The 15,665-nt window shown below is 43.3% G+C and overlaps 1 protein-coding gene across 2 annotated transcripts in view; it reads left to right on the forward strand.

Moving 5' to 3' along the window:
- LOC145349003 (coiled-coil domain-containing protein 138-like) overlaps nucleotides 1-15,665 on the forward strand; it is an 86,749-nt gene that overhangs the window by 26,459 nt on the left and 44,625 nt on the right. For both annotated transcript variants that reach the window (XM_080197198.1, XM_080197199.1), the window contains exon 4: nucleotides 12,615-12,721. In XM_080197198.1, the coding sequence (XP_080053324.1) occupies nucleotides 12,615-12,721 (107 nt within the window). The remainder of the gene's footprint in view (nucleotides 1-12,614; nucleotides 12,722-15,665) is intronic.

Here is a 15,665-nt window from a genome sequence, read left to right on the forward strand (position 1 = left end):
TAATTTTCCTCCCCCATGCTGTCATGCTGATCTATCCCTCCTTGGGGAGTGAAGCTCAACATAACAGCACCGGGCGGCATGGTAGCACAGTGGTTAGCACTGCTGCTTCACAGCTCCAGGACCCTGGGTTCGATTCTCAACTCAGGTCACTCTGTGTGGAGTTTACACATTCTCCTCATGTCTGCGTGGATTTCCTCTGGGTACTCCAGTTTCCTCCCACAGTCCAAAGATGGCGATGTTAGGGGTAAGTTTTTCACTGAGGGTGATGAGTGAATGGAATCGGCTGCCGTCGGTGGTGGTGGAGGGGAACTCGCTGGGGTCTTTTAAAAGACTTCTGGATGAGCATATGGGATTGGGGGTTATAGATAGGTCTATGGCTTAGTAGGTGTAGATGTGATTGGTGCAACTTGTGGGCCGAAGGGCCTATTTGTGCTGTAGCGTTCTATGTTCTAAGATGTGCGGGTTAGTACTCCTAATGCAGCTAAATCAGGAGAACCCAAGCAAGGTCAAATTTAGTCTTCTTGTTTAAAAAAAAACTTACTGCAAGTTTGTATATTCAACTTGCAAAATCACAAAATAAAATATATAAATCAGATGCCCACTCTTTTTATCCTCCTCTTCTTTGGAAGTGGAATAGAGTTGGGGCCAGACAAAAATGCATGTTTCCAGGAGAGTTTAAACAGTAGTGAACATTGCTGCATCCTGCCGCAGAGCTATGGGCAGAAGGTTGATTGGCCATGCTAAGAAATTGCCCCTTAGTGTCCAGGGATGCATAGGTTAGAGGGATTAGTGGGAATAATATGTAGGGATATGGGGGTAGGGCCTGGGTGGGATTATGTTCGGTGCAGACTCAGTGATTCAGCACCTCACAGCCAACATTGACTTTAGCAATATCTGACAGTAATTTTATTTTCCCTTTCTTTATAGATTTCAATTTTACACTTGCTTTTGCCTTTGGATGGCAGCTGTGTACTTCACTTTCACTTAAACTCCAATTCAGGGTTGCGGAAAGTTGGAACCTATCCTCACAACCGCTGGTTGCTAGGCAGGGTACACTCAGGACAGTTCACCAGTCCAACTCATGCACACGTACACACGCACTTATACTTTACTGTGCCCAATTCATTTGTCATTGAGTCATTGACTCTGGGAGGAAACTGGGGCATCCGGTGAATACCCTTGCAGACGTGGAGATGTGAAAACTTCACGTAGACACCACAGGCCAGAATTGAACCCAGGTCCTTGAAGCTGAGAGACAGCAGCACGGACCACTGTGTTACCGTCCCAAGGCAACTGTTCTTCATGCTACCATTCACGCCTCCTCTCTACATATCCTTTGTTTCCTTATTTGCCCCATTAGCACTCACTTTGACCTAGCACTGACCCAATCTTCTGCCATTTAATCTCTCCTGTTTTCCACCCTACTTCACACCATCCCTTTTGTTCTGTTATTCTCATCTCTTTCACTAGTTTAAAATCTATTTAATTTCTAATTTTTCCCAGTTTTGATAAAAGGTTATCATCCGGAAATGTGAAGGCTCTTTCCTTTTCTGATACTGCTTTCTCCTGCTGAGTATTTCTAGTATTCTGCTTTTTGCAGCATCCACAGTACTTCTGTGATTTTAAAATTCGATTGCTCTGAAGAGTTAGGCATCCATTTGTTTTCAAGAAGTCAGATACCACCTTTGCTTTAAGCAGAGTGACTACTGTAAGATATAACCAAGGGAAGCCGGGAGTGTTGCAGAATTGCAAACCAGTAGGCGATCAGAGATATGATTGTGCTGTGTACTACTTGCATTTCATTACTTAAATTGGATTTGATTTTGAGTTTTGATTCAAACCACTAGATGGTGCTGTATTCAAAAGCTAATAATTTCTCACCCATTATTTCTCAGTTACAATCAAGATCACTGAATGATAGAATTGTTATAGCGCAGAAGGAGGCCATTTGACCTGTTATGTCTGCCTGGCTCTCTGTAGGATAGGAGCAATTTACCAAGTGCCGCTGTCCCACCTTCTGCCCATAGCTCTGCGGCAGGATGCAGCAATGTTCACTACTGTTTAAACTCTCTTGGAAACATGCATTTTTGTCTGGCCCCAACTCTCTTCCACTTCCAAAGAAGAGGAGGATAAAAAGAGTGGGCATCTGATTTATATATTTTATTTTGTGATTTTGCAAGTTGAATATACAAACTTGCAGTAAGTTTTTTTTTATAAACAAGAAGACTAAATTTGACCTTGCTTGGGTTCTCCTGATTTAGCTGCATTAGGAGTACTAACACCATGTCACCCTGTGCAAGCTTGATTTTTACTTCCTGTTCTTATTTGAAACTTCACTGAACTTAACCAAGGCCCTGTTGTAATTGAGAACTGATCCTGTGCGCATGTTCCCTCTACTGTAACTTGTAGCCTCTCGTTGGTCCCAACTCATCCATAAGTTCAATATAAGGGCAGAGGAGGCATTTAGGAGTAAAGAAGAAATAGTGATGATAACTCGGTAAAATTTAAGGTCATCATGGAAAAGAGCAAAGATTAAATGGAAACAAAGGTTCTGAATTGAGGGAAGACCAGTTTTAAGATGACAGGATTTGGCCAAAGTGGACTGGGAGCGGCTACTTGTAGGAAAATCCACATCACGACAATGGGAGCCATTCAAAAGGGACTTGGAGTACAGAGCTAACATGTTTCCAATAAGGTAAAGGGTGCAACCAACAAGTTCAGAGAACCCTGGATGTCAAGGCATGTACAGGATTGGATGAGGAAAAAACACAGAGGCTTATGGTAAATACAGGGGTCTCAAAAACATTGGAAATCCTATAGAAAGTGCTCAAGGGCTGCTTAAAAAAAGAGGAAAGTAAAGAGGGAGCATGAAAAAACACTAGCGAGCAAAATAAAGGAAAATCCCAACTTTTTTTATAAGTACGTGAAGGTAACTGGGGAAAGAGTAGGGCCCATTAGGGACTACAGTGAGATTCTTTGTGTGGAGTTGGAAGATGTAGGTGAGATTTCAAATGAGACTTTTTGTATTTGTATTCATAATGGAAGAGGATGATACAGGTGTAGAAATCAGTGAGGGGGACTATGATATAATGAGCATTAGGAGGGAGAAGATTTTAGAGGGCTTAAAGTAGATAAATCCCCAGGCCAGATGAGATGTATCCCAGGCTGCTGTGGGAGGCAAAGGAGGAGATTGCGGGGCCTCTGACGCTAATTTTCAAATCCTCTCTGGCATCAGGAGAGGTGCCAGAGGACTGGAGGACAGTTAATGTGGAACCAGTATCCCAGATGCCAGGAAAGTTGGAATAATCCAGATAAATACAGGCCAGTAAGTCCAACATCAATGGTGGGCCAATTATTGGAAAAAACTCTGAGGGAGAGAATTAATCTCTACTTGGAGAGGTAAGGATTAATCAAGGATAAGTCAGCATGGCTTTGTTAGGGAAAGATCATGTCTAACAAATTTGTATTTGTCAAGGTGACCTGGTGTAGAAGGCAGTGCAGTTAATGTAGTCTATGTGGACTTCAGTAAGTCTTTTGACAAGGTCCAAAAGTCCATAGAATCCAGGGCAGTTTGAAAATTTGGATCCAAAATTGACTTAGATGCAGAAGGCAGAGAGTGGTGATTGAAGGTTGATTTTGTGTTCCGCTGGGTCTCTTGCTGTTTGTAGTGTATATTAATGATCTAGATGTGAATGTGGGGGATAAGATCTGTAACCTCTCAAATTACAAAAAAAACTGATGGTGTGGCAAACGGCAAGGAGGAAAACATTAGATTACAGGACAATATAGGCAGGCTGGTCTGTTGGGTAGAACAGTGGCAAATGGAATTTATCCCTGAAGTGTGAGATGATCCATTTTTGGAGGACTAACATGTTATGGGAATATATAATGAAAGGTAAAATGCTATGAAGTACAGAGGACCAGAGTGTACTTGGTATGCATGTATATCCCTGAAGTTGGTAGGAGAGGTAGGTAACATGGTTAAGAAAACGTATGGGGTTCTTGCCTTTATTAGCCGAGGCATAGAATATAAAAGCAGGGAAGTTACACTGCAACACTATAGAAAGGATGTGATCACGTTCAAGAGGATACAGAGGAGATTCACCAGGAAATTCCCTCTGGAGCATTTTAGTTTATTTCTTAGTGTCACAAGTAGGCTTACATTAACACTGCAATGAAGTTGCTGTGAAAATCACCTAGTCGCCACACTCCGGCACCTATTTGAATACACTGAGGAAGAATGTGGCATAGCCAGTGCACCTAACCAGCGCACCCTTTGGGTGGAGAGGGAACTGGAGGAAACCCATGCAGACATGGGGAGAACATGCAGACTCCACACAGACAGTGATCCAAGCCAGGAATTGAACACAGGCCTCTGGCGTTGAGGCAGCAGTGCTAAGTATTGTGCCACCATGCCGCCATTTAGAAGCTGATTTAGCTGGGGTTGTTTTCCTTAGAACACAGGAGGCTGGGGGTGATCTGTTCAAGGTATACAAAATTATAAAGAATATAGATAGGAAAGAACTTTTCCCCTTGGAGGGGTCAATAAGTAGGAGGCATAGATTTAAGGATGAAGGATAAGTCAGGATAGTGAAGGGCAAGGGAAAAGAGGGAAACAGCAATGGGATAGAGTTGACATTAGCAGCAGGGCAGAAAAAGTTGAAAGAGACACAAATGGATGGAGAAGAATGGTGTTCAAGAGATACAGAACAAGAAACCTGGGGAGAGAGAACTGTTGGCTTTGTTGTGCAACATTCGTTTTCCTGCAAGGAATGCAGACAGGAATAAAATGGCAATTTTACTTATTATGTAGTTTTAAAGCTAACTTTGCAGAGCAAGGAAAAGGAGAGCTCATTCTAGAGGACCTATGATATTATTCTAAGGGTGACGTTGCAGAGCTGATTGCTAGCGTGGGGCTAGGTGGCACTGCACTTAAACAGAGCCAGGAGAGTTGCCAGCAGGGCTTGAAGCAGTGAAGTTAATTTCTGGGAGAATAACTCAGAGTGAAACACAAGGTTTAATATTTTTTCTTGTCAGAACTGTATAAAGGGCTCCTGCACTACCTGCCTGGTCTCCCTTGACTGTTTGATAGCAACCCATTTGCTTTCTGCCTACACACTTGTAAATTAAGAGGGAGCTTCCTGAAACATGCTACTCACATAATTCTCAGCCTCATCAGCATATCACAGATCCAAAATGCTGCTCAAGCTTTTCCCCATGTGTTCTGAAACACACGGTTGTCCACACAAGAAAAATTCTTAAGTTCCCACAAGGCACAAGCTGTACATTTAGATATCCTAGCATGCCTTTATTACATTACTATCTAAATGTAGTAGAAATAAAATATATAAGAGTTTGACTAAAGCCTACTTAAGACTTTACCTTGCCTCTTCTATGTGTCTCTTATGAAGTTTGTCTTTCTCTGTATCTCTATGTCAGTCAAAATGTTTCTGTTCCCTACATGCATACTCAGCTAAATTTTTGCATTACTACAGAGGTGGCTGCCCCACTGAATACTGCTAGATTCCTGACACACTGCCATTTTTGAATAGGAATCGGAAAGCTACAAGCTGCTGGAAAATAGCAGGTCTTGAATCCATCAGGCAAACGTGCTATTGTCAACTTGTTAAATGACAATTAGTAATTTTTGAGAGGAGGCATAGGAAACATGAATGAACTCTAGTCAATGAGGAGGTGATGACGTTGCAGTGGGAAGCCAGTCATGTGCATGGGTGCTCCTCAAACTGCTCATTGGGGAAAGCTCAGGATCACCTCATGCACTGGCATACAGTGGCCATTGTGTGATCAGTGCTCCCTGGAAATTTTGATCAGTGAGTGCTGGAGCACAGAGAGATTATCATAGATGGCAAGAAGAAAAGGATCCTATGCCCAACAGACAGTTGTCTCAGGCAATGAAAAAGGGGCTAATTTGTTTCACTGCCAAAATTACATTTGTTGTGTATGGGGGCATGGCCACAATTTCATCTGGTTTGAAGCCAAAAGCTTCCAACCTCTATTTGTCCTCATAGAACTATGAGACAGAACCCTTTAGGCCAGCAAAGTTTTTCAACTTCCATCTTAAAAGACTAGTTAAAAATAACTGTTGTGTTACTATGTTGCCCTGTTGGTCATCTTAATGCATGTTACATCTTTTAAAAATCATCATTTTTCATATGTAGGGAGTGAACATGTAGAGATTATAGTGTGTTGGCATTGGATGTTCAGGAAGCTGTGACTGTACAGCTTGAGGCAAGAAAGGCAATTCCTAGATGTGGGGGACAGCTACTTTGAATTGGAGACGAGGAGAGATGAGAAGCATCCTTATCAGTAACAGATGCATACCCTTGGCCAAGAGGTACTAATAATGTGACAGTTACATTATGACCATAAATACAAATTGGACAGCAAACACTACTTTTTTGAAAAAAAAAGCAACATAAAATAATGGGTAATATAAAAGCAAAGGGGACAGGATGGCCTCGTGGCATTTTCGCTAGTCTATTAATCCTAAAACGTGGCTAATGTTCTGGGCACCCGGGTTTGAATCCTGCCAAGGCAGATAGTGAAATTCGAATTTAATTTAAAAGATCTGGAATTAAGAATAGACTGATGACATGAAACCATTTTGTTGGAAAAACCCATCTGGTTCACTAATGTCATTTGAGGGAAGGAAATCTGTCCTTACCTGGTCTGGCCCACATGTGACTCCAGAGTCACAGCAATGTGGTTGATTCTTAACTGTCCCCTAAACAAGGGTAACTGGGGATGGGCAATAAATATTGGCCAGCCAGCGATGCCCCTATCTCACGAATAAATTTTTAAAAATTGCAGATGCTGGAAATCTGAAATAAAAGCAGAAAAAGATGGAATAATGGATGCTTTACCCTCTCAAAATGGATTTCAAAGCCTGGTGGCAGAGCTGGTTGTGATATTCAGACAGAGACAATGGGTGGAATTTTCAGAGCGAGTCAGTAAAATTGTGCAAGAGCGGAGAGTGCCCGATTCCTTAGTTCTCGTGATTTAATGTGAGCTGGATTTCTGGCATGATAAGCCTCGTGCTGGAGCTGGTCAAGGGACTGATTACTTTAGTTTAAATATATTGTAATACTCACGAGCATGTGTTTAGTTAGGCTGATTCTCAATCGTCTGGGCTGATTTGTCTTTATGGCCTCGCCGAGAGAGGTTCTCCCTGGCGAAGAAAACACCTGCTCCCCATGAACAAGAGGCCATTGAAGCCCCCTGGGGAGCCCATGTTTGGACAATGCCCCTTAAGTGCCAGCCTGGAACCTGGACAATGCCTAGTGGGCACCTTGGCATTGTCAATCGGGCAGGGCATGAAACTTTATTTATTAGTCACAAGGTACTGTGAAGATGTGGCCCGATGGAGGGAGATGGACCCTCCACCACTCTTGCACGCTGCAACATGATCAAATTGGGAGAGGGGCCTGCTGTCACTTTGCAACAGGATTAGATCAGATGGGGCAGGGGTGCAATCAATCTGGATGCGGGGGCTGGATATCTGTGCATTGTGGGATTCCCAATTGGCTGCGGGCCCCCTCAGTTGTGGAGGGAGGGGTATTGTTGTTCAGGCTGGCTCCAGCAGCAGGGGCCTGACAGCTCGCTCTGTCAGACTCCTGCTGCTGAAATTGCGCATGTGCAGCAGCTCCCTCTACAAGCTGGCTGGCGAATTAAGTTGTGGAGATGCCAGCGTTGGACTGGGGTAAACACAACAAGAAGTCTCACAACACTAGATTAAAGTCCAACAGGTTTATTTGGTAGCAAAATCCACCAGCTTTTGGAGCGCTGCTCCTTTGTCAGGGAGTTCTGTTCACAAACAGGGCATATAAGGACACAAACTCAATTTACAAAATAATGATTGGAATGCGAATCTTTACAGGTAATCAAGTCTTAAAGGTACAGACAGTGAGAGTCGAGAGAGCATTAAGCACAGGTTAGAGAGATGTGTAGGGTCTCCAGACAGGACAGTTAGTGAGATTTTGCAAGTCCACGCAAGTTGTGGGGATAATGTTACAGATAATGTGACATGAACCCAAGAGCCCAGTTGAGGCCGTCCTCATGTGTGGAACTTAGCTATCAGCAACTCTGCGTTGTCGTTGAATTAAGTCCAGCCCGCTGCTTGTAGCAGCTAAAAACGGTCTATACCTTTTTTTCAATGACTAAGTACGTAAGATTGGGCTTGAAAACTTGCCCAAAAAATGAATCAGGAACTCTCCCATTTTCACGCTAACTGGAGCCAGCCTGAACCAACTGGACATTTAGAATCATTCTCATAAAATTATGCCTAATATGTCTGACTTCCTTTGGGTGCTCCAGTTTCCTCCCAAGTTCAAAAGATGTGCTGGTTCGGTGCATTGGCCATAGTAAATTCTCCCTTGGTGTACCCAAACAGGCAATTAGGGGATTTTCATAGTAACTTAATTGTATTTTAATGTAAGCCTGTTACATTAATAAGTAAACTTAAAACACGCTTCCTATTCCCGAGTTCTACTCGCGTGTCCTCAGTGGATGAGCCCTTCAAGGTGTCCTCCCTCAGCGCAATTGTGATATTCTCCCTAATCAGTAACGCAACTGTCCCATCTCTCTCATATTCCTGAAACATTTAAATCTCAGAACATTAAGCTGCCAGTCTTATCCTTTTATGTACTAATCCAGCTCTAAATTCATCTGTCGTACCTATTATATTCTTCATGTTAAAACCAACGCACTTCTTCAGACTGCCAGTCCTGCTGTGTTCAGTAATATCTATGTCTGTTTTTACTTAGCCTTACTGGCCTTAGTCTCTAACTCCTCCTTGGTCATTTCACTTGCTGGCCTACTGCTCTGGTTTCTACTCTCCTTCCCCACTAGTTTAAACCCTCCCGAGTGACATCAGGAAACTTCCCTGCCAGGATATTGGTGCCTCTCCAGTTTAGGTGCGACCTGTTCTCCTTATACAGGTGCTACTTGCTCTGGAAGACATCCCAATGATCTACGTGTCTGAAGCCCTCCCTCCTACACCAGCTCTTTAGCCATGTATTTAATTGTACTTTCTTCTTCTTCTTCTTAGTCTCACTAGAATGTGGCAGAGGGAGGAATCCAAAGATTACAAACCTAGAGGTCCTGCTTTTCATCTTGCTACCTAACACCCTTTGCAGGATCTCATCACTTTTCCTGCTTATGACTCTGTCACCAGGGAGGCAACACACCATCCTTGAGTCTATTTGGGAGGAAACCCATGCAGACACGGGAGAACATGGGGTGGCACTGTAGCACAGTGGTTAGCACTGTTGCTTCACAGCTCCAGTGACCTGGGTTTGATTCCTGGCTTGAGTCACTGTCTTGTGGAGTTTGCACATTCTTCTCATGTCTGTGTGGGTTTTCTCCCACAGTCCAAAGATGTGCGGATTAGGTTGATTGGCCATGCTAAAAAATTGCCACTTAATATCCTAAGATGTGTGGGTTAGAGGGATTAGTGGGTAAATATGTCGGGATATGGGGTAGGGCCTGGGTGAGATTGTGGTCGGTGCAGACTTGATGGGCCAAGTGAACTCTTTCTGCACTATAGGGTTTCTATGATTTCCAAAATTCTAACGTGCAGACCCCGCACAGACAGTGACCCAAACCGGGAATCAAACCCCTGTCCCTGGCGCCGTGAGACACTGGCAGCAAGCCACAATGGGAGATAAACTAGAAGCTGAGTAGTCAAGCATGGGGAAATAGATAAGCATTCAGATACGGTACTAACCATGTGACACCAAGTGCAGTCACTTTGGGGTTGTACTACAGGTCTCCCAACAACCAGCAGGAGATAAATGAACAGATATTTGGGCAGGTTGTGGAAAAATGTGAAAATAACAGGGCTGTTGTGGTGGGTGATTTTAAGTTCCAGAATATTGATGGGGTTTCCTTTAATGCTGGGGGCTTGGATGGGGCAAATTTGTAAGGATTTCTAGAAGCAATACGTACACAGTGCAGCTAGGGAAAGGGCCATCCTGGGCATGGTATTGGGGAATGACCCTGGCCAGGTGATCAAAATTTCAGTGTAGGAACATTTTGAGAACAGTGATCATTATGCCTTAAGTTTTAAGTTACTTTATGGATAAGTACAAGAGTAGTCTTCGGGTGAATTGGTGGAATGCTAACTACAATGATATTAAGCAGGAACTGGGAAATGTAGATTGGGTTTGGCTATTTGAAGATAAATCCACATTTGTCATGTGGGAATCTTTCAAAAATCAGTTGATTAGAGTTCAAGACCAGCACGTTCCTGTGAAAATGAAGGATAAGGATTGGAAGAGAAATTGTGAGCTTAGTCGAAAAGGAGACCTATGTAACGTTTAGGAAACTGAAGACAGACAGAGCCCTTGAAGAATGTAAAGAAAACAGGAAAGAACTTAAATAAAGAGTTAGGAGGTCTAAAGCGGCCATAAAATGTCCTTAACGAGCTGGTGTAAGGAAAATCCCAAGGTGTTTAGACATGTATAAGGAACAAGAGGGTAGCAAGGAAAAGGAGGGAATTTACTAGTGGAGTCACAGGAATTGGGTGAGGTCCTTTGCATTGGTATTCACAGAGGAAGACGTGGTAGATGGTGAGCTGAGAGAGGGCAATGTTGTTATTCTAGGGCATGTTGATATTTTAAAAAAGCGTCAGGTGTCTTGAAAAACATTAAAAGAGACAAACCCCAGGACCTGATGGGATCTATCCCAGAAAACTGAGGGAAGGAATTGGTGAGGCCTTGTACGAAATCTTAGTATCCTCTTCAGTCACTGGAGAGGTCCCAGAGGACTGCAGGATAGCCAATGTTGTTCCTTTTGTTTAACAAGAGCAACAGCAATAATTTGGGAAATTGCAGACCGGTGGGGCTTACATCAGTGGAGGGAAATTATTGGAGAAGATTCGTAAGAAGAAGATTTACTCACTTTTGGAAAAATGTGGACTCGTACTAACGATAGGCAGCATGGCTTTGTGCAGGGGAGGCAGTGTCTCACAAACCTGATTGAAGTTTTTTGAGGAAGTGTCAGAGATGATTGAGGGCAGGACAGTGGATGTTGTCTACATGAACTTTTGCAGGGCCTTTGACAAAGTCTCTCATGGCAGGCTGATACAGAAGATGAAGTCACATGGGAACCGCTCTATATAAAATTTGGCGGAGAATGGAGATGATCTGATTAGTAAGTTTGTAGACAATACAAAGTTTGGGGAGCTGCAAATACTGAGAAGGGTTGCCAGAGAATAAAGCAGGGTATAGATAGGTTGGAGACTTGGGCAGAGAAATGCAGGTGGAATTTAATCCGGACAAATATGAGGTCCTCCGTTTTGGAAGGTCTAATGCAGGAGGGAAGTATTCAGTAAATGGCAAAACCTTTTAGAAGAATTAACATCAGAGAAATCTAGGCGTACAAATCCCTGACAGTAGCAACACAAGTGGATAAGGTGGTCAAGAAGGCATATGGCATGCTTGCTTTCAGTTGGGGCATAGAGTGTAAAAATTGATGAGCTATTTTGCAGCTGTATTGAACTTTATTTAGGCCACATTTGGAATATTACATAAGTTCTGGTCACCACATGACCAGAATGATGTGGAAGCTTTGGAGAGGGTACAGAAAAGGTTTACTAAGATGTTGTCTGGTTTGGAGGGCATGAGATATGAGGGGAGACTGGACAAACTTGGTTTGTTTTCATTTGAAAGTTGGATGCTAAGGGGTGACCTGATAGAAGTTTACAAAATTGAGGCATGGATAGTCATAGTCTTTTTCTCAGGGTAGATATGCCAATTACTAAGATAAAAGGGGGAAAGTTGTTAAAGGAGATGTGAGAGGCAAGTTATTTTGCATAGAGAGCGGTAAGTGCATTGCCAGAGGAGGTGGTAGAAGCAGATAAAATCAGTGTTTAAGACACATCTTGACAGATGCATGAATAGGCAGGAAATAGAGGGATATGGACCGTGTTTAGCCAAAAGTGTTTAGAAAGGCGTCATGTATGAGTGCAGGCTTGGTGGGCCAACAGGTCTATTTCTGTGCTGTACCGTTCTTCTTTTCCAACCCTCTCCACAACAAATTTTGAATAGAATGCATTTTATTGGCTTGGTTTTATGCTGGATGTTTGTGCTGATTGGTATCTTCTATTACCTTCCCAGTGAATGAACAATTACACATTTGGTCAATTAACTTAATAGATGATTATTGAAACAAATTGTTGCCTGACTGATGTGGTTCTTTTATAATTCTGTAGATATAACTCTTGAATTCCAATAATAAAGAATTCTTTTAAGAATATGATTTTGGTTATGCTGCATGCAATACAAAAGTAAATGCCCACCATTATCATTTTTTTTTTTCAGAACATGGCTCTTGCTTTTATATAGTGATTTCCATATTCAGAACATTCCAGATGGCATCATAGCCATTGAAGTTTCTTACTGACTGTTTTGTAGTCAAAGCAACAATGATTATACAGTGATTTTTGAACATGAACTTAATTCAGGTACTTCATGCATACGAAAACATTAGTGGATGCACATGTGGTGTCCATGCTGATGTGCTTAAAGAAAAGGTGTCGAAATTATCTTGTATTTTAAACAGACTAATGATCCCCACTTTCATTAAACTTACAGGGCTGATGCTCATCGTTCAAATCAAGCATTAGAGGGATTCTTCAATGAGGAAGAACCCATAATACACACAAAACAAGATAGTGGAACACAGCTTTATACAGAAACTGGTTAGTACTGATGAAACTTGAACTTGTTTTACATTGATGTCTGCCGTGATGCTTTGTTTTTGTTCTTGGTTTGGCAAGACAATGGGAACAGTATGTTCTCAAAGAGCTCAAAGGAAAATGGCATACAAACAAAAGAGATGCTGTCATTTTGTTTTCCTGTATGGCCAAGCAATTTTTGTGGTGTGCTCAATCTTTGATTCTGTTTCTACTGATTGCCAATGACATGGTGTGGGTCTGTATGACTCTTGTCTTGATACTGGGCCAATTTCCCAACATGGGTGTGCCCTCTATGAAGCAGAACATTGAACAGTTTTGCCATCCTTCTACTTTTGTCAAGAAAATATGTATCTCAAGTTTTTAGATTAAAAGCACGTTGTACCTTACAAGGTAGTCACATTGCAAAAGAATTTGAGGAATTGCTGTAGGTTGCTCTCTGAACCTGCCCTCGTTGAGTTCAGCCACAAATTAGGGAGCCTTTCTAGTATGTTGTGTTGAGAGTGGTAACTTCAAATTGTATTTGGAATTATGCAGCCATACTTAATAAAGACACAGAGTGAATGGTCACCCCACTGGACTATTTCTGCTGCTTCTAAAAGGATGATCTGCAACAATTCATAGACCCAGATCATCTTGTCAGCAGCAAAAAAGGTACACCTACGTTCATTGATTTGAGCTGTTTTAAATGTTACCCCCACTGTCACTGGTCGGCCTTATCTTGCCAAGAGTGCTTACTCCTCCTTCACATTGCCCCCCTCTCCCACCAACAGTCCTTACTCTCCATTCCCTCCACCAGTGCTCACCTTCCCTTACCCCCAACAGTGCTCACTCCCAAATGCGTTTCCTCAACTCAACCCCCAACGATGCTCATGTCCTTCCTCATCCCTCAACAATTCTCACCATCTTCCTCACCATCCAATGATACTCATCACCATCCTTGACAACGCTGTCTCTGTTCTTCATCTCATCTGACACAATGCTCAATCCACCCCTTCCTCACTGCCCTGACAAAGCTCACCCCTTTCCCACCCCTACCAACAATGCTCCTCCTGCTTTTGATCCCCTCTTGTGTTCAACCATTTCCCCACTACCCTGACAGCGCTCACCCTGTTCATCACAGCTCCCAACAATGGTCACTCCCTTCTCATCCCCACCCTCTGACAATGATCACCCCATTCTGAACCACCCTGACTGGGCCTGAACAATCAACCCCTGATTGTTCACCCAATTCCTCACCCCTTCCAAAAATGCTCACCCTTCTTTGCCCTCTCGATATAGCTTACTCTCATTTCTGACAATGCTTGTGCCTTGCTCACCCCACAAATACTCAATCTCACCCGTGACAGTGCTCAGTTTCTCTAAACCACTTCCCACTACCCACCACACCCCCCCCCCCCCCCCCCCCCCCAATGCCCCTATAATGCACGCTCTTCCAATATTGGCCACAAAGGAGCCAGGGGATTCCAGAAACTGAGTCAGGAGAGAGGATGGACGTTATCAGGGGTGTGAGAAGGGGATGGTGAGCCTAAATGGCGGGTGAACATTGCTTTGTCAGTGATGAACATTGTTAGGATAGAAGGTGAACAGTATGGAGGGAGATAAAGCGTAGTCAAGAGGTGGAGCGAATGTTGTTGGGAGGGGGAAAGGTGAACGTTGCTGGGATGAGGTTGAATATTGAGTTCAAGGGGAGATGAGCATTGCGAGGACTTGTGAATGCTGTCGGGCAGGAATGAGCATTGACGGAAGGGATTGAGTGAAAATTGCTGAAAGGTGCCAGTGGATGAACATTGCCAAGATGTGGCGAGAGAGGGTGAATGTTGTTTGGGATGGAGGTGTCAACATTGTCAGTATGGGGGTGAACATTGCTGGCAGGGAGAGGGTAACATTGTTAGAAGGGGGCAGGTGAAAATTGCCAGGACAGGGAGCCAGGATGGGGCAAACATTGCAGTTGCCATTGTGCTTTGACACTCCAGTTGACTCAGATTTATGCTCGTAAGCAGGCTTTATACCCATCAGGTAAAACTCTAAGTAAATCTGTGTGAAAGTCAGCATATGTATAGGGCAAACAGTCCAGGTCTCTGTAGTGTTGGCCCCGTGGTCGCAGTGTTATAGAGAATCATGCAGCAATTCAGACAGGGTAAAATTGTAATTTTAAAATTCCCGTGAATGTACCTCACGTGTATTTACATCAGAATTTCATTGGAGTCCCAAGGCACATCAGTGACATGTGTTGATTCACTTTGACTCCTAATACCATAAGATTCAGGTCATAAACTTCAATCCCAAAACAAGTGGGGGAAAAAAAAAAGAATCTGCATGTATAAAGCACCATTCACAATTTCAGAAAATTTGAAAGCCCTTATTACCTTAGTAACGTAGGGAAACTTGGCAGTCAGTTTGCACATTGCTCACAAAAAGCAATGCGGTAAATGACCAATAATTTTGTTTTGTTGGTGATGTTGGTTTAGAGCAAGAACTCTCCTGCTGTTCTTCGAATAGTGACATGAGGGAGAGAAGAGGAATCAAAGAGTAAACAATTCATCAAATGCATTTCATGTGAATAGATGTGGTCCGGAATTCTCCCAAAAAATTCTAAGTGTGGAAACTGGAGTAATTTATGCTGGATTTTTTAATGGGAGATCAGAGAAAAATTTCCCACACTTTGTGCATTGCAGAGGTCATTTAACATGTGTATAACTAAAAATCAGTAGACGGGGCCTGTTCCCACCGGAGAGGGTGGTAGCACGTGCCACTGTGCGTTCGCCGATCTGTCAGCGCTAAGATTGGCGTATGCGCAGTAGCCCTGCACTACCGGCCTCCTGATTGCTGGCCCCACACTGTTCCTATGCCAATCTTGAACCACCCCCCCCCCCCCCCCCCCCCAGTCCTGAATTCCCTCCCCTAAGGGCCAAGGCTGGCACTGCCAGGTGCCAATGCTAATAGCGCC

Source organism: Carcharhinus amblyrhynchos, chromosome 10, assembly GCF_965287045.1.
Source record: "Carcharhinus amblyrhynchos chromosome 10, sCarAmb.v2.hapA, whole genome shotgun sequence".
NCBI classification, from domain to species: Eukaryota; Metazoa; Chordata; class Chondrichthyes; order Carcharhiniformes; family Carcharhinidae; genus Carcharhinus; species Carcharhinus amblyrhynchos.